This window comes from Crassostrea angulata, chromosome 9 (genome assembly GCF_025612915.1).
Source record: "Crassostrea angulata isolate pt1a10 chromosome 9, ASM2561291v2, whole genome shotgun sequence".
In the NCBI taxonomy this organism is placed as follows: domain Eukaryota; kingdom Metazoa; phylum Mollusca; class Bivalvia; order Ostreida; family Ostreidae; genus Magallana; species Magallana angulata.
In genome coordinates, this window is record NC_069119.1 from 18467683 (window position 1) to 18494089 (window position 26407).

The 26407-nt window shown below is 33.1% G+C and overlaps 1 protein-coding gene across 1 annotated transcript in view; it reads left to right on the plus strand.

Annotated features, from left to right (window-relative positions):
- Positions 1-1986: 1986 nt before the first annotated feature.
- LOC128163488 (uncharacterized) overlaps positions 1987-26407 on the plus strand; it is a 31975-nt gene continuing 7554 nt past the window's right edge. The window contains exons 1-20 of the mRNA XM_052827103.1: positions 1987-2075; positions 4294-4432; positions 5215-5468; positions 6201-6382; positions 9539-9648; positions 14091-14356; positions 14719-14880; positions 15412-15452; positions 15611-15711; positions 16024-16171; positions 16975-17022; positions 17399-17479; positions 18289-18552; positions 21429-21692; positions 21889-22152; positions 22243-22503; positions 23041-23298; positions 23591-23851; positions 24950-25207; positions 25472-25733. Of these exons, the coding sequence (XP_052683063.1) occupies positions 4307-4432; positions 5215-5468; positions 6201-6382; positions 9539-9648; positions 14091-14356; positions 14719-14880; positions 15412-15452; positions 15611-15711; positions 16024-16171; positions 16975-17022; positions 17399-17479; positions 18289-18552; positions 21429-21692; positions 21889-22152; positions 22243-22503; positions 23041-23298; positions 23591-23851; positions 24950-25207; positions 25472-25733 (3611 nt within the window). The 5' untranslated portion in view covers positions 1987-2075; positions 4294-4306. The remainder of the gene's footprint in view (positions 2076-4293; positions 4433-5214; positions 5469-6200; positions 6383-9538; positions 9649-14090; positions 14357-14718; positions 14881-15411; positions 15453-15610; positions 15712-16023; positions 16172-16974; positions 17023-17398; positions 17480-18288; positions 18553-21428; positions 21693-21888; positions 22153-22242; positions 22504-23040; positions 23299-23590; positions 23852-24949; positions 25208-25471; positions 25734-26407) is intronic.

Here is a 26407-nt window from a genome sequence, read left to right on the forward strand (position 1 = left end):
GAGACTCGATAGAATGGGAGAAAGTGTAAGGAAAAGGAGAGCGTGAGAATGTGAGAAGGAAGCTGTAAGGGAGGGAAGAGTGTGTGAGAAGGAAGGGTGTGTGTCTGTGTGTGTGTGTGTGTGGGGGGGGGGGGTATTAGAGGGGAGAGTGTGTGAAATAGAGTGTGTTAGAGAAAAGAGTTTGTGGGAGTGAGGGGAGAGGATGAGAGTGGAAAAGTGTATGAGGGGAGAAAGCATGAGGAGGAAAAGAGTGAAAGTGTAAGAGTGGAGAGTGTGAAAGAGGATGGTGTGGTAGATGGAAAAATGTGTATAATAGGGAGGAGAGTGTGAGAAAAAAGCGAGTGGTATACAGGTAAAAATGCAACATATTTTCAACATATGTCTAACATATGTTACTCGAAACATATGTTGAACATATGTTGCAATTTTACCTGTGTAGAAGGGAGAGAGTTTAAGAGAGAAGAGTAAGTGATAGAAGAAATAACGTGAGGGAAAAGTTTGCGAAGAGAAAAAGAGGGGACGGTGTGTGAGAAAGAGAGCCGTTGGGGGGACAAAAAGTGTTTTTGTGGGGAGGGAGTGTGAGAGGGGAGAGTGCGAGATGGGGGAGAGAAAGTGTGAGATGAGAAAGAGTGTCATGGGAGAAAGCGTAAAGGAAGGGAAAAGGTGGACAGTGTGAGATAGGGAGACTGTGAGGAGAGAGAGAGAGAGAGAGAGAGAGAGAGAGAGAGAGAGAGAGAGAGAGAGAGAGAGAGAGAAGAGTGTGTGAGAGAAAAGATTTTGTGAGGGTAGAGAGCGTGTAAGGGGAGAGAGTTTGAGAGTGTTGAGTGTGAACAGGAAATTGTAAGCTAAACAGTTATGCCAAAACTGAAAAAAAACCCAGTCAAAATAATTGTTTGAATTTAACTGCACATCAATATGCAGATATACATATTTTGTCGGCCCCAAGTAAGCCCTTAAAAAAGTAAGGGGACTATAAGACTTTTACTTTAGATAAATTCATGCTGTGTGTCCTCTCATTTGAATAATACACGGACTTTCTTAGCTGCAAATGCAAAGGCGGGATTTTGCACAGAAGGACTTTACTTTGTCCCTCGTTTTTTCTCTCCCTTACTTTTTTCATGAGCTTAAAATATATATATTTGTCTTTTTATATATTGCTGTAAGGAAGAAAACATTCACAAAAACTGATAAATTTGTCATTCCCCTCTTTTTTAGGCAGTGAACACAATCACATCTATTACATACAATTGCTTTAATGTTTAATCTCTCAAGCAAAATTGACAAATCATATCAAATTCATTACCAAAAAAAATTTCCCCGAATAATTCATTGTCCATACATAAAATAATTCAAATATCCTTCCGGGATAGACCTGCTGACGGAACATCTTGCGGTTAATTTATAAAATTGCATAGTTCGACATTTTCTTTCTATTCATAACTTTATAACGCATTGTATATGCTGAAATTTTATTATTCTAGCCGAACAAAGTTAGACTTTTTAAAATTATTTCCAGGCACGTAGCACTATTTTTGAAAGTTGAGGGGAGGGGGGGGGGGATAAACAGAAATCTTAAAATGCAAAAATAAAAAAAATAAATGAAATAAATAAATAGAATTAAATAGAATTATAAAAATAACTTCCTCAATCTTACATTTTACTGATAATTTCAGTGACCCCCCCCCCCCCTATAATTTTTCTCATGCTTTAATCTATGAGTAGATCTAAGAAAAAAAAATTCTTGCGAGAAAAATGGTGAAGGGGATACCTGGCACTATTTTAAAAAAAAAAATATCTGTAGATTTCAATCTAACAATGCTACTGTAGCCAAGACTCGCGGGTGTTGGAATTTACAGGTAAATCTGATCGTCGTCATTCAGCTCATTGTGTTGCTTGTCTTGCTTATGTCAGGTGATTTTAAAAAAAAAAATAGAGGGAAACGGTACATGTATGCGAGAGACAGTGAGTTGTGTTCACAAACAAATAATAACAATACCGCCCTACCTGTGACTTCACCTCTCGAGTGACACTAAACACATCGAGAATCATTTATTGTGCAGGATATATGTAGACTGGTAAGATGTATTTCGATATCTCTTAAAAAGAATTCAAAGTTTAAAATTATATTATAATTATAGTCATATTGAATTAATTCTTTTTAACGTATTGTAATAGTGCCTTAACTCATCTGTAGACGAAATATAGTTTCTAAACTACTAAATATTGTGGAATGTAAAATAAATATATCATGCTTTTGTATGAAGTACAAACCTGGAAGGGGGAAGGGACTGGGTATTCAGAACTGCATACGTTTAAATCAACTCACATGATCTAAAATTACCGAAAATAGCCCCCCCCCCATCCCCCCGCAATCAAAAGTGTCTCTCGCCCCCCCCCCCCCCCCCCCCCCATGTGATTTTTTTTCTCGACCCGCACATGTATGTATGCTATTTGTGATTTATCCATAAAGTTCAAAAATTCAATGTCTAAGTTCTCACGCTCAGCTGTTTGTTTGTCACAACGTACGCTGAACATTGCGATTAACTGCTCAAACATTTTCTGCGTGGATTTATTACAATTAAATCCTACCAACTGTATTGATTGCCATCATACAATGTATAAGGTACTTATAAACTAGTTTTAATTTCATGTAAGAACAGCTCATCGTTGATTAAAAGATAAGAAAAAATTGTATGAAAAGATTGGTTAAGACAATCGATATGTTGTTGTATATTAATAATTTGAATGAAAATCTTTGCAAAAAAATACTAAATATTTTAAATTTTATTTGGTATGAAAGTTCCTCAGGTAAGGGTTCTCGTTCCTAAGTCTCAAGGCCCAAACACCTTGGGGACTTTTCATTTCTGAGTTGACGAAAATTTCCTAAATATAATGTTGGAATGAAAAATTCATACATATTTCATTATAGGCCAGAATAAGTGAATATATTTGCTTTAATGCAAAACTAATTCAAATAAATAAAGGGAAAAATTGACTAGCTAATAGGATTTATGTATCCCAAACTGAGAGAAATTCAAAGCAACCCTCCCATCCCCTTAAGGTGGTAAGGAACATCTGTCGATATTAATGTGCATTAAAGTATATTATAATTGAAATACTTTCACCGGTTTAGAATTTTCTTTCACAGTATTTAACCAAAAAATACGTTTTAGAAAATTTCGGAAAATTTAAAAAATCATTGTTCTCAACGGAATTCGAACTCATGACTTACATGTTTGTAATGAACCCACTAACCCACTGCGCTACGGTGTAACATATCAATGATAGGAAAGAAACTATTAAAAGAATTATACTTGATTGTATTGTTTATTTCGATAAATTATACCACACAACGTAAAGGTGTCACATACCACATTACTTGTAAGTAATGAATTTTCCAATTATCAAATTAAATCTATTCATTTAACAAATTTTTCAAAATAGCGGTCCCCATACAATTCGCCTCAGATGAAATCAGCCAGTACCAGAATTGCATGCTTCCAGATTTACTTTTTGCGTACTGCGTCATCAAAAAGTGGTGTATAGAGCCACCTTAACCGGATTTATGAGTGAAAATTCTTGCATTATTTTCCATTTGAGACTGTTTGGGATCTCAGAAAACTTCGCACAATTTTTGCATCAATATCATTCAGATACTTTCATGCCACGAACAAAGCGCCTTAATCAAACTTTCCTTCAGCTTCATTTAACCTGAAAGGCTAGAGGGAGGTTTTGAAGGAGAAATCTTGGTGTTTTTTTTTTCAGAACATATTTAATAAATATAAAACAATTTTGCAAAATGTGATGCAAGGATATCTTTTGACAGAAGTAAAGTACATGTAATAAAAACATGCTACACCATGTTTAAAAAAAATCTGCATGGGGACAATAACTGCATTTATTGTAATTCGCTACCCTGGATTGGTTAACCCATTTGATAACTTCACCAGAGTATGCGTGGTTTCTTTTTCTTTTTAAATTGTTTAGTATTTTTTCGGAGATACATGTATTTTCAAACAGCGTCTTATAATATCTGCTGTACATGTACCATACTTCTTGGTTTTTCACATGTCACACAATTTGGGAAAATGGGGGTAAATATGTAGCATTTTTATTTGCGTCATTTAATCTTAATTTGCGAATAATTTCTTACAGTAAACATGCAACGGGTAAAAAGCGAAAATTAGATCATCGCGAAAATAACCTAAGATACGGTATTAATTCACCAAAGTGTGCGTCTCTTCATTTTCAGTTCCAATGCATCCTCTTTAATTTTTGTCGTTTGCTGTCTAGATCTGATGGAGAGATGTTGACGATGAAGAGAGTACCGCTGTCAATATCACTGCTGTGTGCGTGGCTGCTGTCGTCTGCTGACTGTTCTCATTTTAGGGGCGGTTCTATGTCGTGGAAACCGACATCCAACGCTTCACAGGTATTATGTACTGATTTATATCAACATTGTAGAAATGATGAAATTTTGTTTTTCCAAGATTAGAATGGTATTGTGTATATGTAAAATTGTACCGAAAGATTATTCAATTTCTTTGAAAGGGTGGTGGTGGAATTAGGGGCGACTTTTTACTTTTACTAAACGACGAACGGTTAGCTGAAGGATTTTAAGGGGATCGGGTGGTAAATGAAAATTGCAATAAATGGCTTTTATATAAGAACCGATGATTTAAACAATGAAATGCTCTCGTTGGTGATCCATGTAGGTATAAAGATATAGAATTTTACATAAACCGCGTTAGCCTGTTATGTATTTTTTTTTCTGCAATGACCGCTTCCTTCATACTCACATGAATCACCAAAAGAAAGCATTTAATTGATTATGCATGTATTTTAATCTTTCTATTAATTCATTTTTGAATTATTCTTTCTTGAAGAGTAAGTACAAGTACCCGAAATTTTCTTGATATAACATCAATAAGTTGATAGAAAAAAACCCCACAATTCTTCGATGAATGGAGTTTGAGTATGACATTATTAATTTTGTGCAGTCCGTGATTTTTTTTAGGTTGCTGAAAATTTTGATCGATCGATATTCATAAACTGATTACAAACGGAATCGTGTAGATTTCAGCCCGGTCAGTTTCTGTATAGCTATGAATCACAATCGATCTTCTTACATAAGAAATAGAGGAGAAAGTACTCAGATAGGATGAGAATATATGATTTTATAAGTTTAAATGCACAAGTTTTCATTTGTTTTAGATTGATATCTCCCACCAGATGGCGTGGAGACGATCCTCCAGTAGCTCCTCTTTTTGTAACGACGCAACGATAGCGACCCAGGGAACATTGACTGTGTCGGCATATTTGTACTGTAGGGTGGGCTGCAACTCATCAAGCAGAATCAGCCTTATGCACGGTAAATGCATTGCTTACAGCGCATCGGAAGACTGGTCCCTCGGAGAGGACTCATTTATATTTAATGTCCCCATCCCCGGAATTAAGTACACATTTAGGTGAGTTGGATCAGGTTCATCAATATTCTTTAAAAACTTCAAAGTGGTACGAAACACTGTTTTAGAAAAAACATCTTAAGGAGTCCACCACGTAAACTTTAACTTTCTTTGAATAATTTTCTAAAATACGGTAGCATGACATTGGCATTCGATCAAATTTAATCACTTCATAGTAAAAATGTCTATTGACAGATCCTACCACAACTTTTTTCGAGCGTAAAACCAAGAATAGATGTAAGAGAGGTAAATGCCAGGGTCAACTGAAGGGCTGAAACACCTGAACTCTTCTCGAAGCTGGATGGTCAACCGATTAACGATCAGATCTACCTTAAATTTTTAAATATGATAGTTTGGGCCATAAACTATTGTTCAGTGAAGAAAAAATCCAAATATGTTAGCTTTATAATTTGAACGTTTTTCGATATCGTTTTACAGATATCTTCATTTAAAGGAGGAAAATATAGCCTAAATATAGCTACGACCATCCGGCCCCTTAATTCTGGATTACGCGCTCTCGAGGCTTTGCAAATTTTGCTTAAGTCGTCATTTTTCAGAAGAAAAAAATATTTGAAAAATTGCAATTGTTTTATTTTTTTTAATATTTAAAACACGCTTAACTTTGTGTGTCCAATCCTATTTTAACGCCAGAAAACTAACAAGCTACCTAAATCATTTAATTTAGAATACTTTCAAGTTTCATAATTTTATGTTTGTTTTACCCGAATTGTCTAGATTAGAAGATTGTTGTTGGCAAAGCATAAGAAATCGCGGCTCGTCCGATAGCATGAGAATGACCATGACTGCTGACCTCCGACCCCGAGCTGACACTGGGGTCATGAACTCCTCACCTGTCGCCACAATGTCACCAATAGTTCGTCTTCTGGCTGGGTGCCAACATTCCTTTCGAATACCAGGTAAACATTTAGAACTTACTGCATCGAGTATGTACATAGAAAATACAACTGAAAATGGTTAATGAAAAAAGATTTTTTTTTCGTTCCTATCTAAACCTTTTCACGTTTTATTTTCTACATCTAAATATTTTTACATTTTATTTCCTACATCTTAAACTCTTTACATTTTATTTTCTAATTTTTCACCTTCTACTATTTTACATCTTCTTAAGTGTTAAACTTACGATGCAGTGCAAGTTATAATTTACTATATTGTCTCCAATCTCCTCGACTTCTTGCGATCGTCATCGAAGTGAAAGAAAATCTAGTGCTTATTCTTAATTATTAAATTTCATTTTTTCAAAGTGATGACAGATTTTACTTTAGTTTGTTTTGCAAAATGCCTCCATTCAAAGGTCTTAAGGAGGCTATATGGTCCACAAAAAGATGGTCATGAAATCTATCTTAAATTTTATGAATGATTTTTGAAGCTACAAACTACATGTATTAACACTGGGCCGGAAAATTATTGCCAGTGTCAAGGTAGCATTTTTGCACCCGCTTAGTTTGCAGTTTCGTAAAAATCAATATACATGTATATAAAATGATAGACCATTGTCTAGAGAGTATTTAACCACTTGTTTTTAAGTGTGTCTCACCTGGCAGGTGAGATATTTACCTTAAAAAATCAGATTACGTATCGGATTTTAAAATCATATGGGAGTTTTGTTCAAATCCTGTCGGAATTTAAACTCCAATAGGTAGTACTTTCAATTTATTTCGGAAATTCCAAATATCCCATACCACCTTAAGCAACGATCTATCATATGGCATATTTGAATTTTTCGATACATGCAGCTTAGACGGATGCAATTATGTCACCTTGGTACTGGCATATTTATCCTGCACAGTGTTTATTATAAGTTAAAACAAAATTCCTTACAATGTCACTTTTTAAAAATTTGAACGGTTTCCTATACAGTACATGTATTTTTATGTGTACATAGCTCGTCTTCTCGAGGAGATCAAAATAGTCTTAAAATGGCCACCACCATCGAACCCTGTTTAATTAGAATCTTGTTATCAGCACATTTGTCGCCCTTTGCAAATGTGACAGCTCCAAAACGTACACAAGCACTTTAGACCAGAAACAAAGGTTTTTATTCTATACCATATTAAGGAGGCTGTATGGGCAGCAAATTAACGTCAGATATACTAAACTTTTAAGATATGATTTGTTTAGCTATAAACTACCGTATATCCGGTAATTTTTGCGATGATCTAATTTTCGCGATCATTTTTGCATCGCAAATATACAACGCAAAGAAATTTAATCCGGTACTGTTTGCTATTGGAAATCTTTTTAAATTGCAAAAAATGAACAGACGCAAATAAAAAAAATTACACATTTTTCCCATTTGCGCAAATTTTATAACACGCGAAAAAAACCCGGATATTCGGTATTATTTAGTAAAGAAAAAATCCATATATTTCACCGCTTAAATTTGGTATTTTTTTATAGTTTTATATTGAGCTCTTTTTCAAAAGGAGATCAATACAGTCTGAAAATGGCTGTGACCATCGAGCCAACTTACATGGTTGTGTTACGAAAGGCTTTACAATAAAGGCTTAAACATAAACAAATTACAACCCTTCCAGTGATGTTTTAAACGTACAAATTATCTGCAATCCCTTTATTGAGATGTTTTAAAGATTTATATTTGGCAATTAAGGAGGCTGGATAGTCAATAAATTAACCATCAGATAAACCTAAAATTTCGAAATGTGATTTTTTTTTTAGCTATAGACTATTTTTTGAAAAGAATGAATCAAATCCAGTTACTGATTTACAAATCATACTGAGACTTTTGCATCTTTTTTTTACTTTAAGGTTTTTAACTGCTCTATGCTGTTTAACATGAATACAATGAAAGAAAAAAAACTGTATTAAACTAAATCGTAATTGATCATTCGAAAGAAGTAAAGTTACCTAACATTATGGAGGTGTCTCATACCTTATAGAGACTGGATGGTCAGCAAAGGACAAGAGCGTACAAGGCCTGACAAATCCCCCGTACCCAGGATTTTGAAATCGCATATGAACATATAAAAAATCTTTACATTTGAAACTGTGCATCAGTACATGTATAATATAGAACTGCATTCTCTGACAAATAAATAATATACAATAATAAATGAACTTGGTATTCATCTCCTTTGTTTTATTTGATTTCTAAGCATTACAGAATGATTTCATACTTGTGCAAGCGCTATTTTTATCCGACATTGTATGTACAGAACATGAACATTACGTAATTGTTGTCATTATGTAAATGGTATTAGATGTTTCTCTCATAATCAATCAAAAAACAGAACAACTTTTACTTAAAGGCAAATGAATTAAAAATAAAACGCCGTCTATAATTCGAACACCCTCTCCATGGAGAAGGATGGACTGCGACCCTCCGCTTATCACACTGAGCTACGTTGACACATAAGAGCACGGGTGAATAAATTTAACTATTTGACAATAATTAATGAAGTAAAACGTTTTTGACAAAAATCAAGAATAAAAGTCAAACTAAACTTATTCTTTAAATAAAAGTACTTTTAGGATGGAGTCAGGACCCATTCATACCTATTTTGCAATTAAGAACAGTGGATGATCCAAGATATAGGCAAAAAACGATGTGCAGCTTAATTTGGAATCCAATATATGTCGTGTTTATAGAATGAAAGCACAATATTGACTTCCATCGTGAAATTTATAATGAAAACAATGCATATAAGTCAAAACTTAATATTCTAACTTGAACTGAAATTCTTTCGTCTTCATTGCTCCGAATTGGGGGTATACAACGCCTTGTACGCCCCTGTTCTTTGTGGTCAGATCTACCTTAAAATATCAAACATGATTTCTGTAGCAATTAAACTATTATTTAATAGAATACAAAAAGTGTTCCCAATATTATTGACATTTTCCTATCTCTTCCTACAAAGTTCGTCTTCTAATAATGGAGATTACTAAGTATTAGTGGTCCTGTATACTGTGTAAGAATGGCGGGAAACCTTATAGAAATGTGTATAAAAATGGCGACGGCCATCCAGTCCTCTTTAAAACTGTGTACGACCCCGGTGTGCCTAGTGATTTTCTCTCTCTCTCTCTGTCTTCCTCAGTCATCGATGCAGACAATGATATCGTGCGCTGCCGATTACCAAATACAACGTTCAACACCAACGAGTGTGGATACCTCTGTGCCGGGCTGCCAGGCAGTGCATTGGACACGGTTCGTGTTTATTTCTGAGGCTAAGTGGTCAAACAACTTACTTATCAAATCAATCTGATTAAGATAAGATTTTTGATCCGCTCCGACAAATTCGATGTCGCTACACAATCAGATCTTTGATCCGCTCCGACAAATTTGATGTCGCTTAATCTTTGTGTATAGAGCGACATCAAATTTTTCAGAGCGGATTAAAGATCTTATTTTAATCAGATTACCCATTGAATCTGCCTTAAACTTTTAAAAGTGATATTTTTGCCAATACACTACATGTATATTAAGTAAAGAAAAAATCCAAATATTTAGCCTCTAAAGTTTGAACATTTTACCATCTTTTGTACAGAGCTCTTCTTTTGAAGGAGGTATATATAGCGGCCTAAATATGCCACAACCATCCATTCGTCTTAAGGAATAAGAAATCATTTTTAAACGTTTATTGGAATATATTAACATATTCAACGTTCTTTGTCTGTGATAACATTACGAATCACTTTTGGAGCCTACAGCCCAATAATTTCATAAAAGATAAGCGACACAAAATTGGAGTGTCTTCTAACATAACCGAAAACGGTATTAATACATAGCAGGTGCAACATGAAAAAAGTGGTTTTAAAATGTTGTTTTAAACATAGCAGAAATTCGAAATATAAATATAAGTAAAAAGGAATCTTTGAATATTATGAGGTGGTAATTTCGGTCACAGCATGGTCAAATCTATCATACAACTCTTCGGACTTTATTAGATTTGACCATGCTCGACCAAAATAATCAGCTCATAATACCCAAAGAATGATAATTTATTCCTTAAAGTCTCGTGATCGAATCTTTTAAAGCACGAAGAATAATTGGTTGATTTAATTTGATCACGTAACTACATTGTACCTGCATATGTATATAAATAGTATTGTAAAGATACAAGTATCAGAATACATTGCATTAAAGGGTAATCATATTTGTTCTTATATGCTTCAGTTAAATACTACATGTAAAACATCGGTATAAATCAATTTACTACATAAGAAATACTTTATAATTTTTTTTCATCTGTAACACTTATACGTACGATAAAGAGAAAGTCCCCAGAAAAATTCAAATTGTTTAAATTGGTTAAATTACCAAAATTATACCTTAGATCCCCGTGGCAAAATTAAATATCCCTCGGACCCCACCCCCTCCAACCCATCCTCCCGAAAAATGTTTCTTGGTTCGCGCTTGCGCATGTGCCACAACCACGTTTTTACCAAGCGAATGATAATTGATCTTTTTATGATATAATGAAACCGATAGGACTTTCTGAAAAGTTTTGTAAACTGCTGGATGCATGTGTATTTTTTGTAAACTGTAGGGTGCATGTGTAATTTTTGTTAACTGTAGGATGCGTATGTGATTTTTGCCTGTGAAATTATTGTAAACTGCAGGATGCCTGTGTAATTTTTGTAAACTGCAGGATGCGTGTGTAAATTTTGTAAACTGCAGGATGCGTGTGTAGTTTTTGTAAACTGCAGGATTCGTGTGTGATTTTTGTAAACCTGTAGGATGCGTTTGTACTTTTTAGCTCACCAAGACGAAGTCAAGGGGAGCTTATGCTATACCCCCGGCGTCGGTGTCGGCGTCCGGACCTGGTTTTTGTTGCAGGTCCTGTATCTAAGTTATTACTTGTCCTATCTTTACCAAACTGGCACGGATGATGAATCTGGACCTACTTATGGACTTGAAAAACTTGGATGCTCCATTCTGGGTTCTAAATTCCAGATGCTGGAGGAGGTTAAGGTTTTTAGAGCTGGTTAAAGATTTTGTTGCAGGTGCCCTCTGATGATTATATCTCAGCTACTACTGGTCTTAACTTCACCAAACTTTAATGGATGGTGTGTCTTATGATACTGGGCACCAGACAGCTTGAATGCTGAATTTGAGCCATAGGTTTCGTATGCTGGAGGAGGTTAAGGTTTTTAGAGCTGGTTAAAGTTTCAGGAGCAGGTGCCCTCTGATGGTTATTTCTTACTTACTACTGGTCATAACTTCATCAAACTTGCACGAATGGTGGGTCTTACTTCACCAAACTTGCATGGGTGGTTGTGTCTTATGATACTGATGGACCTGACAGGCTTGAATGCTGAATCTGAGCCATAGGTTTCGTATGCTGGATAAGGTTAAGTTTTTTGGAAAAGGTCACATGTTTGATAGATAGTAGTACTAATTTAAATTTGCATAATTGATTAAACTATAATATGAACGAATCGCAGAGGTAGCTTCAGATGCAGAGTTTGATCTCCATTATTAAGGATGCAAAAAAATTATCTTGGTTATTTCTGGTCCTAACTTCACCAAACTTGCATGGATGGTGTGTCTTATGATAGGTTTCGGATGCTGGATGAGGTTTAGTTTTTTGGAACAGGTCACATGTTTTATAGATAATAGCTTGCGTAGTTGATTTAACTATAGTATAAATGGAACGCAGAGGTAGCTTCAGATGCAGAGCCTGATCTTCATTTTCAAGGATGCTAAAAAAATATCCTACCTCACTCAAACCTGTTTGTTGGATAGATGTGTTTGTTGTTAAATAATATGATTCGTATGATATAGTATTGTATAATATGATACACTTTTGTTTAATATGATACAATATAATATCATAAGTTATATTGTTAAAAGTTATGATACAACATGATATTGTATCAATTTTTGGTTATTTTATGATATGATATTGTATCATGATATTGTTATATATAGTTTTGTATGATATGATAATATATTGTATTATATGATATTGTATTATTTATTTATTATATCATCACATGATACTGTAACTTATAATATTCAAAAAAATTATTTTGTAGTATATGATATGATATTATTTATTATATAATATTGTATCATACCATATTGTATAATATGATATTGGTTTCTTTAATATAGTATTATATCACATGAAATTGTATTATAGGATATTGTTATATTATATATTATTGTATCATACGAATTGTATAATATAATATTGGTTTATATTATATTAGATTATATCACATGAATTTGTATTTTATGATATTGTTATATATATTGTTGTTTCATATAATACAATATGTTTAATATAATTTTGTATTATATAAAATTTTACTTTATTACATGATATTGTATCAATTGATATGATAAATGTTGTATCAAATTATATTATCTTATGTAGCAAATATGATACAATATCATACTATATCATACAATAAAATGTCATATGTTACAATATTATGATGTATTATGTGATGATATTGTATCATATTATTACTTATTAGGTTAGTTACTGACTCACTACGTACGGAAATATATTGGGTTGATCAATCTCATGGATAGCGAGGCGAAGCCTCTGATTCACTACGAAAATATATTGGGTTGATCAATCTCATAGATGGCGAGGCGAAGCCGAGCTGTCTATGAGACTGATCAACCCAATATATTTCCGAAGTGAGTCAGTAACTAACATAATAAGTGTTTTGTTTTCCCGAGGGCTATTAAGAGACATATTTATTCACAAATAGCGATGATCTACGCAAAGCCATGTACAAGATGCTTGACATATCGTCCAATTTAACTAATTTAAACTCTTCAAAATTTTCAATCTCACCTTTCAAATACTCTTTAAACATTTTTGCTTTATCCATCTTTACTTACAATATTTTGTTGCTATTCAATTTTAAATGTGTTCTCCCTTTCCTCTGCAGATATTTGAGCAAATTTCGACGCTACCATTGTTCTGCTCCAGACAAAACAGTGTATCGTCAATATTCTAAGGGCAACTACTCTAATTTTAAAAAAATTTCAAAGGGCAACTACTCCAAATACTTTTTAAAGAACTTACAGCATGTGGTTTACGTATTAAATACTATGAAATGTCGAAATGAGTAAGCGAAGCGTCGGTTAATGACGGCCATATTGCCTAATATTATTTCTCACCGAACAAATAAAGAGATATATGAGGCAATCACGTGCTATGTGTAAACCAATGAAAGTATGATATTTCAATCCAAGGGAAAACAAAATACTATATTGTATTATATATTATGATATTTTATTATGAGGTAAAATACAATTATTTATAACACAATGCAATGTCATATCATATGTTACAATTTCATATCTCATCATTGTTTATTACAGTAATTTATTGTACTATATGATATACATTTATATTGTAAGTATGATATTGTATTTAATATTATTGTATTTATTAATATTTTATCTTATAATACCGTATGAAATGAACATATGATTATCATACAATTTTTTAACAGATAATATACGATATTGTGTCAAAACAGTATCCAGGAATATCCAAGATCATAAAGTATGATTTTCATATAAAATGATAGAGGTGGTCTCATACAGGTGGTGTCTCATAAAGGTGATGCCTCGTCTCGGTGAGCTTTGTAATCGGTACCTTTGTTTGTAAACTGCAGGATGCGTGTGTATTTTCCTACAATGCAACGTCTGGAACAGGGATCTATGGAGTCAGTCTCTATATCGAGGACTTTTCTGCCGCCTCTCCCTCAGTCGTTCTAAGCTCCGTCCCAATACAGTTTTTGATCTTGGTGTTTTCTGACTCATTGGCTTGTAATGATGGACCCACCTTTGTATCCCCTACCCCACCTGAGGCTAGCTGCCACGTGGTAAACACGACCTTTACTACAAGATTGGTAGCGAGAACCAAAAGTGCAGCTCACACGTAAGACCTAAACCTAAGTCAAATCTTCTGCTGCTCATTTTGGAAAATATTGCAATATAATTCTAAATTTAAAAAAATTTGGGGGGGGGGAACTCATGACGTTTCAAAATTCATTTTATTCATTTATAAAATAACCAGTTATTTACACGTACCTTTGTTATTGGCAGGATTACACATGTATATCGAGAACAAAGCATTTGTCGCTAAATATGTCTTACTGGTTAAAAGGCTTTATATGTTTAATTCATTATTATTATCATTATCATTATCATCATCATCATCATCATCATCATCATTTATCATTATTCAAATTATAATTTATATAAAGGATGTCAATTTCATTACGAAACATTTCATTTAAGAATAACCAAAATATTCCTTACTGGCCCTACTGGAATAACGAAGAGCAATTTAGCCCCGTACGGCAAATCCGGTCGGGAGTGGTCGATATCAGTCAAGTGGTCACCCACGCAGAGTCAAGACGGATTACATCTTGTGTGTTTTAGTGCCGAGATCAATAACAAGTATGTTTCATTTTAAATTCGTAAATTGAAAACTGATCTTAAAGAGGCTGGATGGTCAAAGAAAGAAAAACAACCAAAAAAAAAAAAATCCCATCAAATCCTCTTTACAATGTTAAAGATGATATTTTTAAGCCATAATTTAAACTATTTTTAATAGAGGAAAAATTACTGTATGCAGGGAAGTATACGTTTTATTTTCGCCCTCGTTGTCAATGGGCGAATTAAAGACTGTGCAAATTCAAATGCCTAAAACTATTTATTTCTTAACACAACTGTACCTGGGCTAATATAAGACTGGGCGAAGCTATTTGCAAGTATAGAAGGGCTAAAATAACACGGGGGCGAAAATAACTCATTATATAGTTAATATTTTAGGTGTGAGAATTTTCCTATATACCTTAAGTTTATAAAAAACTTTTTAAAAGAAGACTAATATGCTATGAGTCTAAAAATGGTCTCGACCATTTAGTCCTCCTGAATAATGCAATACGTTAGTTTATCTTGATATTTGAAGTTTTGTTTTACTTTCAGACTCTCTTCAGGCATGATGTGCTTTGATGTGATGAAAGGGAGTGAGTTAGACCTTATGTTAGAAAGCATTAAAAAAAAAGCTCGAATTTCTCAATTTGCGACATCTCAGCATAATAAAGATTCCAAGATCATGAAAAAAATAATCTATATGCGAAATATCATGTATCTTATTGTGGACAAAAAATAATTTCCATTCTAGCACCACCGTCTATAAATCTTCGACCAAATTGTTTGACACCAACTGGAGAAATTGACAGTACTACATCCAACATTACATTTAGGATGTGTTTCGATAAAAAGGTGTAATTTTATCTTGTGTAAAACAGTTAATGTTGTACCCCAAAATTAAACCATTTTAGAAAATCTTAATCAACCTGATTAAAAATTAATATAATGCTCAAGCAAGTAATATATATGTTAACTTTATATAAGAAATAAACAAACCCAAACAATAACCAGTGAGGGATATAAAAGTAAGCATTTTTTTTAATAATTTCAAATTTCAAATTACATTTTTTCATTAAAAAAGAAATAACTTAAAGACAAAAACTATGTATGACATGTTCATGACATATTATACATGTACATATGCTCTTTAAATTATATTGATAGTTTAATCGACCAACGACGAATAAATACATGATTATTCATCATTCAAATGGAACTGAAGCCAATAGACTGAATCTAAATGATCCAAGTGTTGCCTCGTTTTCGACTTTAGACGATCGCATGGTTACTGTGACTTTGGGCAACTCATCAGGTAATTTAACCTATCATGTTCATTTATGTTGAAGACCGAAGTAAGGTTTTCTGACCACAATGTATCAGTTTCGTCGTCTAATGAATTTGATATTCATATGTCCATCACATCTTCTTCAACTCTGGATCATTTTTATTCAAACATAACTTTACATTGAACTCAGGTTCTGTTTAAATAATAAGACACTGTTATCTAAAAAAACATTTTTAAGAACTGTATCTTTGAAATTTGTATAAATGCAAGATGATTTTAAAGATATTCAATGACATTTTAGTTTATATATACCATAACATCTACAAAGTTCAGAATATGGGATGGAGCAATGCAATATAGAAACATATATAAAGATGGTTTTTTTTCTGTCAAGAAGATATTGAAGGTAGTTAAACTTTTAAGAGCTTGATTCTCAGTCAAACTATCAAACCTTGTTGGGAAGAGTAATGCTTCATAAGAATGTGCAATAGAAAAAGTAGAAAAGATATTTGTATTTATTTAGTAGTTAGATCATGACTGACACAGTTTGTGTATCTTACATGAATATATAAGCAAGCTAATAAGTAAATAACACATCTGGAAATTCAATACATAGGTATATGGGTAGATGATAGATAGATGTTTGCGTTTGCATTTAAATACTTTTTTTGTTGCTTTTGACTAAGAGAAAGTTAATAATTTAATGTTGCTGCTTCGGTGAGCGATATAGACTCGTTTGATTGCATTTTTTAATAAAGCAAATGAGATATGATGTAATGTTTTTTTTCGGAAAAGTTTTTTAATTAGCGACCTTATTTCATATTTTAAAGGACCCGATTTATTAGGAAGTGGACAGTATTACATTATCCTTGAGGCAGGTGAGTCAATGCTCATTTATAAAGCCATTTACAAGTATATATATATATATATATATATATATATATATATATATATATATATATATCATACATTTTGTCCTTAAGAAATCTAAATATTTTAATCTGTAATTTGTTTATTCTATTCAAATCAATAAATGGCAGAGAAAACTTTCATTTTCACAGAGGTATAACAATAATTACATTGTATTTCATTTGAATTCGCAAAAACATGCGCAATGAAAACAAAATTCGGCCTCTTAATCGAAAATATAATGCTTTATTTCTGTATTAATTAATATGATACTTAATTAAGGCTGGTACTGTGATTTATAATTTTTATCATGAAATATAATATTGTGAAAACCTAATTTACTAGGATCCGTAGCCGCGCAGCCTTTAAGCTGTATCATTGAGTGGCCTGGTATAACTCAGCCCTTTTATTGGAACTTCACCGTAGGTATGAGAAACCAACGCTTTTGTCATGTACCTAGATATACTATTCCATTGTCGATCAACATACATGGCCATGATAATCGTTAAAATGAATTATACTATTTGGATGATTAAGGTGTTTTCTCGTTGCGTGTACAGGTGTTTCTAATATCAATAAAGAAATAAATAAACGTTTTTTTTTAGAATTTTCAGAAATGTTTCGTATTTTTGCAAGTATTATTTGCAAGTATATTGAAAACAAGGTTGTTTGCTTACAATAAACTTTTACAACATAGTATCCCTAAGTTTAAACTTTCTTTGCATTTTGGAATATATATATATATAAGTGAAATCTTTCATTTTGACTGAAATTCGCGAATAACGGCAAAATGTATAATGTGCTAAAATAAGTTGCATTTGAATTTTCTTCTAAATCCTTTTTGGGAGGGGGTGTTTACAAATTGAAATATACTATTATTTGACGATTACTTTAAAATTATTATCTTATTAATGATTTCTTTTCTCTATGAAAATTCATGATTTCCAATGTTATTATCTCGCAAATTCATTCTACATGTACGAAAAAAATGTGACGATACAAAATGATTAAAGATTGCTATAGATACAGTCGATCTTTCAACATAATGTGTTTGACGTTGATTTTTAGATGTTCTTAACTTACATATACTGACTTAGTTTTATCTCAGAAACACTCTAAGAACATCTGAGAAAAATTTTGTAAACATGTCTGTAAATGTATAACTATAATGCATCAAATTCTATCTAAATTATGCTATTAATAAAGGATATTCTAACTAACTTATCATTACACAGTTGATCGAACTCCACCTTCCCTCAATTTTGTATTTAACCCAAAACAAGTCAGCGACAACGAGACGTTCTCTATGACTTGGACTGTGAGCGAATCTCTCTCTATGGAACGCTGTTACCTGACAACACCTACAAGTTCATCATTAGTAAACTGTCGCAGTTACATCAGCCAAAACAACTTGGTCGCAGGAAACTATTCCATTAAAATCGAATTAGAAGATTTGAATGGAAACAAAGCTGGGCCGTACGAACATCAGTGGCTTGTTGGTATGTTGTTTTCTAAGGTACAAATAGTTTGTTAGTTGGGACATATTACGAAGATTTAAGATGAGATAAAGATTACTTGGTTTCAATCACGAAATTTTTTAAATATGTATCTATATGGTTTGTGTATAACAACCTGTTCATCTACATATTTAAAATATCACTTTTTAAAACAAAACATTGATTTAGACTGCTAATCTGCCGTTCACACAATTGATACTTTAACCACTGAGCAGCGATGGTATTCAATCTAATCGATTGAAACAAACAATTTCACAACACATTAAAAGGGGCATGGTCACGATTTTGGTCAAATTTTATTTTTCTGTTTTTAATTTTTGCATTGCTTTAGGCATGCATTTCTAATGATCAAATGAAATTTGGGTGCCAGTCGTTGAGTTTTAAGCAAGATACAGGGCTTACAATTCTTCGTCATGTAAACAAGGCTCGTGCCCTGTTTTTGTTTACAAAGGTTCAATATACCAGTAAAAAAAAAATTAAGCTGGTTTGACCATCTAATTATTCATTTTAAGCAGAAATAAACAGTTTCTAACGATTAACACATTCATTTTTGGTCTAAAACTGGAATTTTCACTTCAACATTCAAAATGTAAACAAACGCTTTGTTTATATAGCGAAGAATTATAAGCTCTGTTACTCGCTTATGACTTATCAAATGACACTCATATTTTGGTTGCCTATTAAAAATGCCTAACAGAAGCATTGTAAACATTAAAATCGAAAATATAATTTTTGACCAAAATCGTGACCATGCCCCTTTAAATCGCCATCTTGGGACGAGGTGTTTCCAAAAGTAAAAGTCTTGATGCAGTGAGGTACCTTAAGTGCGCTTGAAGTCGTCGCCCTGCCATTCAGTCACATTTCAATCACTGCAGTAAACATGCTGTTGATTGATAGGCAGATGTTCATACTGTGAATTTGTCTGTTGGAATAAAATGCCTGTCGTAACTTATTGTGACTTTCATGGTTTAAGGGGCATGGTCACGATTTTTGTCCAAAACTATTTTTTCGATTTTGATATTTACATGTACAATGCTTCAGTAAGGCATTTTAGTAGGCATCAACAATTTGAGTGCCATTGGTTGAGTTATAGGCGAGTTACAGAGCTTACAATTCTTTACTATGCAAACAAAGCTTTTTCTACATTCTGAATGTTGAAGTGAAATTCCAGTTTTTAACCTAACATGAATGTGTTAAACGTTTATTTATGCTTAAAATGAATAAGAAGATAGACAAATCAGCTTGCAAAAGAATGTTACTTGTGTATTAAACCTATGTAAACATAGGAAGAACACGAACCTTGTTTACATGGCAAAGAATTCGAGCCCTGTACCTTGCTTAAACACTACAATTGACTTTCAAATTTCTTTTGTTCATTAGAAATGCAATCTTGAGGCATTGTAAATAAAAATTACAGAAAATAGAATTTTACCAAAATCGTGACCATGCCCCTTTTATGTTACTCTAGATATGACACAAAATGCTGAGAAGTTTATTTTTATTAAAGTATATGCATGTAATATATGATTGAAAAATTAAAATATGATTTTAGATAAAAATAAAATAAATGATTTAGAAAAATATATAGTATACTTTTATTTAAAGGGACATGGTCACGATTTTGGTCAAATTCTATTTTTCTGTTTTTATTATTTACAATGATTTAAGAATACATTTCTAATGATCAAAAGAAATTTGGGTACCCGTCGATGAGTTTTAAGCAAGATACATGACTCACAATTCTTCGTCATGTAAACAAGGCTCGTGTCCTGTTTTTGTTTACATAGGTTTAATATACCAGTAATAAATCTTTTCAAGCTGATTTGTCTTTATTCTTTTTCATTTTAAGCATAAATAAACAGTTCCTAACGATTAACACATTAATTTTAGGTCTAAAACTGGAATTTTCACTTCAACATCCAAAATGTAAACAAAAGCTTTGCTTACATAGCGAGGAATTGTAAGCTCTGTAACTGGCTAATAACTCAACAAATGACACCCAAATGTTTGCCTATTAAAAATGCCTAACTGAAACATTGTAAACATAAAAAATAAATCAAAGTACTGAAGAACTGACGGGAGTTGATTTTGATGTTTATTTATTTTAAAATTAATGATATGATATTTTGCATGACAAGTACATGTTTACGTAGTTTCTAATTTGAATTACGCACATTTTTCTAATACAAATTTTTGAACTTTTTCGACTAAAATGTCGAGAAACCTCCATATGAATCATGTTAAATAATATTTAAAGATAAAATTAATTCAATCAAACTATGTATCAGTGGTAGAAAGATTTCTCGAAAATTGTATGGATCCAAGCAATTATTTTATATTGAACTCTAGTCTCGCTCAACCAAACGCTCGCAGACACCGTAAATCTCCGACAAGGGTTTACGGAGACAGCCGAGCGTCGAGTTGAACGAGACTATATTGAACTCTGGCGTAGGAATACAAACGACTACAAAAAATATTTAAATTGTTCGTACCATTTAAAATCTGACTATTTTAAAGGTATTTGTAAATAAGTTTCCTTGAAAAACAATGCTTTAGCATACATTACATCGAATTCATCAATTATTTTCAGGAACTAAGTCTTGTTAGGAGCAATGATTTGTGCTGAGGTCCAAACACTGTTTCACTTTCGGTTTGTTTGAGTGACTGCATAGGAGAGTTGATTAAAAATCAACTCCCAAAAAATAAAAATTCTGATCAAAATCGTGACCATGCCCCTTTAAAATTATATGTTAATGTTCTTGTTTCATATAATGATACTATAAAAATGATATTGTTAAAAAAATGGTGATGTATCGTCTTGATGAGCTCTCAACCCTTCATTACCATACTCTATACAGTTGATCGAACACCACCATCTCTCACCTTTGCATCAAATCCAACACAAGTCAACGAAAATGAGACGTTCTCTATGGCTTGGACTGTAAGCGAATCTCTCTCTATGGAGCGCTGTAACTTGACAACACCTACAAGTTCATCAACAGTAAACTGTCGCGGATCTTTCAACCAGATCTTCTTAGACCCAGGAAACTATTCCATTAGCATAGAATTAAAAGATGTAAATGGAAACAAAGCGGAGCCGTATGAACATCAGTGGATTGTTAGTACGTATTTTGCCTTTTATGCATTTATCCCCTACGCAAAATAAGGAATATGGCTATTAATATGTTAAATGTGATGTAGTTAAGTTCTTGCAGCAATAATAGAATCTATAATTAGATATTGACCAGGTGAATTTAGTATTAACTCTATTCATTGTTTGTTCATTCTCTTGTTTTCAATTGCATTATCTTTACACAGTTGATCGAACTCCACCCTCTCTCACCTTTGTATCAAATCCAACACAAGTCAACGACAATGAAACGTTCTCTATGACTTGGACTGTGAGCGAGTCCCTTTCTATGGAGCATTGTAACTTGACAACACCTGCAAGTTCATCAATAGTAAACTGTCGCGGCTCCTATAGCCAGAACATCTTGATCCCAGGAAACTATGCCATTAGTATCAAGATAGAAGATTTGAACGGGAATAAAGCCGGACCGTATGAACATATATGGGTCGTTAGTACGTATTTTTCCATGCACATGTGTATTGGTTATGTATTTTTTTTCTTATTGAATAAAATGTTAATAAATAATATCTACGTTTTTATAGTTGACGTAACGCCGCCAAGTCTCAGATTTGTATTGAATCATTCACTGACAAGGAGCAATGCGTCTATCACTTGGACCGTTAGTGAGCCAGTTGTATCATCTAATTGCACTGTAACATTTCCAAACGGTACCTTAGTATATGAATCCTGCATTGACCGATGGGAAGCTATTGATTTACGACGTGGTCCTTACCAAATCAGCATCGTTCTTGTCGATACGGCTGGTCACATCGGAGGACCATTTAGGCATACATGGACAAACAGTATGTATATGTTAATAATGATATCACTTTCTTACGCCGGACTGTCTCGTTATTTTAAAGTGTATACTGGAAACTTTCAGACTTTCAGAATTTCAGACTGGGCGATTTAAAAAAAAAATTCTCAATTAATTGGTAATGTGTCGGAACGAATTCAAGACGAGGCAAAACTGTTTGCTACACTGTGGTGTAGAAGGGGGTCAATTCAACGCGAGAAAAATCTCTAGTTTAACAGTAGTGTATTAGGCATTAAAATGTTGTATCATATCATTATTTGTGTAATGTTACGCTGTTAAAGGGGCTGGTTGTCGTGGCCATTTATCGACAGTTTTAATCTCCTTTAAAAGAAGAGTTCTGTATAAAAATATAGGAAATAAAACATTCAAATTTAGAGAATAAAATATATGGAATTTTTCTTTACTAAATATTTCATTTATAGCTTAACAAATCGTTTTTGAAAATTAAAGATATATCTGATGGTTAATTTGTTGGCCAGAACGTCTCCTTAACTTCGTTTTCTCTATTATGATTTTATCTAAGTTGACGTCACGCCACCGATCCTGACATTCACAAGGAAGCCCGCCCTTTCTCTGAGCAAGGCTAACATCACCTGGGTGACTAACGAGGAAGCTGATGGAGTATGTGAAGTCCAGGGCCCTTCCTCTTTTTATCGGTCAGTAGTCTGCGACAAAGTCTGGAGTGAGGACTATTTACCGGAAGGAGAGTTTATCCTTAACGTCACTGTTTATGACCAGTCGTTAAACATGGCAGGTCCATTCCAACACAAATGGTACAACAGTAAGAGTCAACTTTAACTTCTTATTCTATTTACGTGTTTTACATTTTTAGACCATAAAAGTCTGAATGATTATGTCTATTTTAACAAAATCAATTCAAATGCAACGAAAAAGAAATGCTAAAAATAATCAGTAAAATACTCATATTTTCAAGCAAAATATTTCGGAAATAACCAAATAATTTAGTTGATGTCTAGCTAAATATCGTATTTTAGATTATAAGGTAGATCTTATAAGTAATGTTTTACCATCCATCCTCCTTAACATTTTGGATTCTTTACTTTTTCGTGAAGGAGATGTAAAACCCCCAGAGCTGAGACTGACAAGTTCCCCATTCAGGGACAAGTCTTACGATAACGCCACTCTTACCTGGACTTACAATGAGTACGCAGCATCAACATGCGTGATCAAAACTTCTTTAACCACTGAGTTTGCTCCCTGTGATAATAGTTGGAGTGGAACATTTTTGCCAGAAGGGAACGTTACCATTGAAATAGATGCTCGAGACAAATCAAGGAATTCTGCACCAACATACAAGTATACCTGGTACAATAGTAAGTCTATCTTTCAGGTCTCTGTATATACAAAGTCAGTAGGTGTTTCTGTTACTACCTGTAAGAAAGTTATCCAGATATAATTTAATTTTGATTGTAACACCTCATTTGATTGGCCAAACAAATTCATATATATCGTATAACATAACTTGCATACGTCACAATACGACGCGCGTGCGAAACGTATTAATCCGCTTGACGTTACGTTTACATTTTGTACAAATTAACATAATTTTTATTTTAAGGACGTTGGATCCTGCGTTGAAAAGTATAAAGCCTAAACTGTCCCAAATTCTGTTATTAATAATATCGTATAACATAAGTAGAAATTAAATTCATTCCTTAAGTGTCTGTCTCACCTTAACCCATAGTTTCAAGTGAGCCTTTAGGTCCCAATCCTTCCGTTACTTGTCTCTTTGTGAGATTCATATTTTATCATCTTTTCTTCGCCTTCAATGTCTAAAGAACTAGGTACAGTTTCAGTCATATTTTTTAAAAATATCACAAACAATTGAATTGTAATAGTCATTTACACAAGAAAACCCATGAATTAAAAATCTATATATAAAAAGCAACCTGATAAGACTTTCCAAAGGTCAGTTGTGACGTTATTAACAGTCCTTTTCCTGTAGTTTTTAAAGAACGGACCAGAAGACACAAGTTCCTAAGTGGGGTTTTTTGAATAGTAAAATGTGTCTTCAGCTGTCGCCCACGATAAAACTCAAATTGATATAATTTTATCATGTGATATAACATAAAATATGATAGCTACAAAACTGAGAAAAAGTGCCATTCTTCATCAGTATGGACCAAATCTTAGAAATATGCCAAAATGTTGAAGTCATAATTAGTTTTTGAAACAAGATTCATGTAAAAGTGCATAACTTGGTTCTTTTCAAGATGGTATATGTGTATTTTATGCGATTTAAAAAACTTTTGAATTGTAGGGAAAATATTGCAATTTCTTTTTAAAAAAATTGGCAAATAATTTTAAAAAAGCCAGAATTTGCAATTTTGAGTTTAAAATACGTTTTAGGATGGATGCGTCATTGCAAAACTTCAATTGTAGAAATCCTGTTATTATTGTTAATATTGCAGAAGACACGACTCCGCCAGTACTTACTTTTATACGAAAAGAAGCTCTTACTGTAAACCATGCATGGATCACGTGGTCAGTAAATGAGCCAGCATCAGCCAATTGCACGCTGACCACGCCATTTACGACTGCGGTGTTTTCCTGTGATTCTGGCTTGTGGTCTGGATTCGGTCTTCTAGGAGGGAGCTACGGACTCGGTATTCGCTTGCTGGATCGAGGAAACAACGCTGCAGGGCCATTTGTTCATAAGTGGCTAAACGGTGAATATTGGAAGAAGAAAACACACACATAATTTTATATTTATATCTTATATGCTCGTACATGGTATTGTCACGCATAACTTTTAATTTATTAATTGAAGTCACTTTATAAGTAATGTTTTTTAAACACTGAACATTTTTAAAGACTTGACAAATTTTCTAGTATAAGAAAGTTGTTTTCCTCAATGAAATCATATCATTGTTCATATAAGCAATGGAATATTATAAAGAAACATTGAAACATATAATTATTCTTTTCTTCAGTGGATACGATTAGACCAAGGGTAACTTTTACCAAGATCCCAAGTAAAACTTATAGTAACGCAACAATACAATGGAATGTCTCTGAACCCGTAAACGGCAGCTGTGAAATTCGGGGACCTGCAAACTTCTACAGGAATGTATCATGTAATGGGAGCTGGGTGGGCGTTAACCTTCCCCCGGGATCTTTTACTCTCGGTGTTACCTTGATAGACACTTCTGGAAACGTCGGAGGGCCGTCCCGTTACCAACCAATGGATCAATGGTAATAGTTGATCGAAGTTTTTTTTTTTTTCAAATGACTTAAAATGTAAGAGAACTAGGCGGTTGTTACCAATTTTAGACTACATGAACATGTATATTATAACGCTTTAGAAAAAAAGCTTTGCATTATAATATAAAAACATTAAATTTCTAATTAAATAAAGTGGAATTGTCTTTACTAAATAATACATGTAGTATATAGAATAGCTATAAAAATGATGTTGGTTTAATTGAATATCCAGTTAGGCCTACTTAATTTCTCTTTTTTGAGGTCAATAATTTGCCATATGAGAACTAAAATTTTTTCGTACGAGGATACGAATGATTTAATGTCATATATTATATTAAATGATTGAAATTTAAAAACAAATCTTTAAAACATAACGAAACCAATTAATGCAAACGTATTACCTGATAATGTTAATGCTATTGACCCCCTTGCGCTAACACCCGTGCCAATGAGAGATTTTGGTATAAGTCGTAGAACTTGCTTTTCAATCGTTGTAAAATAAAGGATAAAAGTTAAGTTTTGATACTTTGAAAAATGCATTTGTCAAGGTGGCATTTTGAATGTCCATTTTAATGTTTAATACAGTGTTATTATGTTTGTGTGTCTTTTAAATTTTAAAGATATTATTTATTAAGTTTTTTGATTCAAAATTCAAATTCAGATAC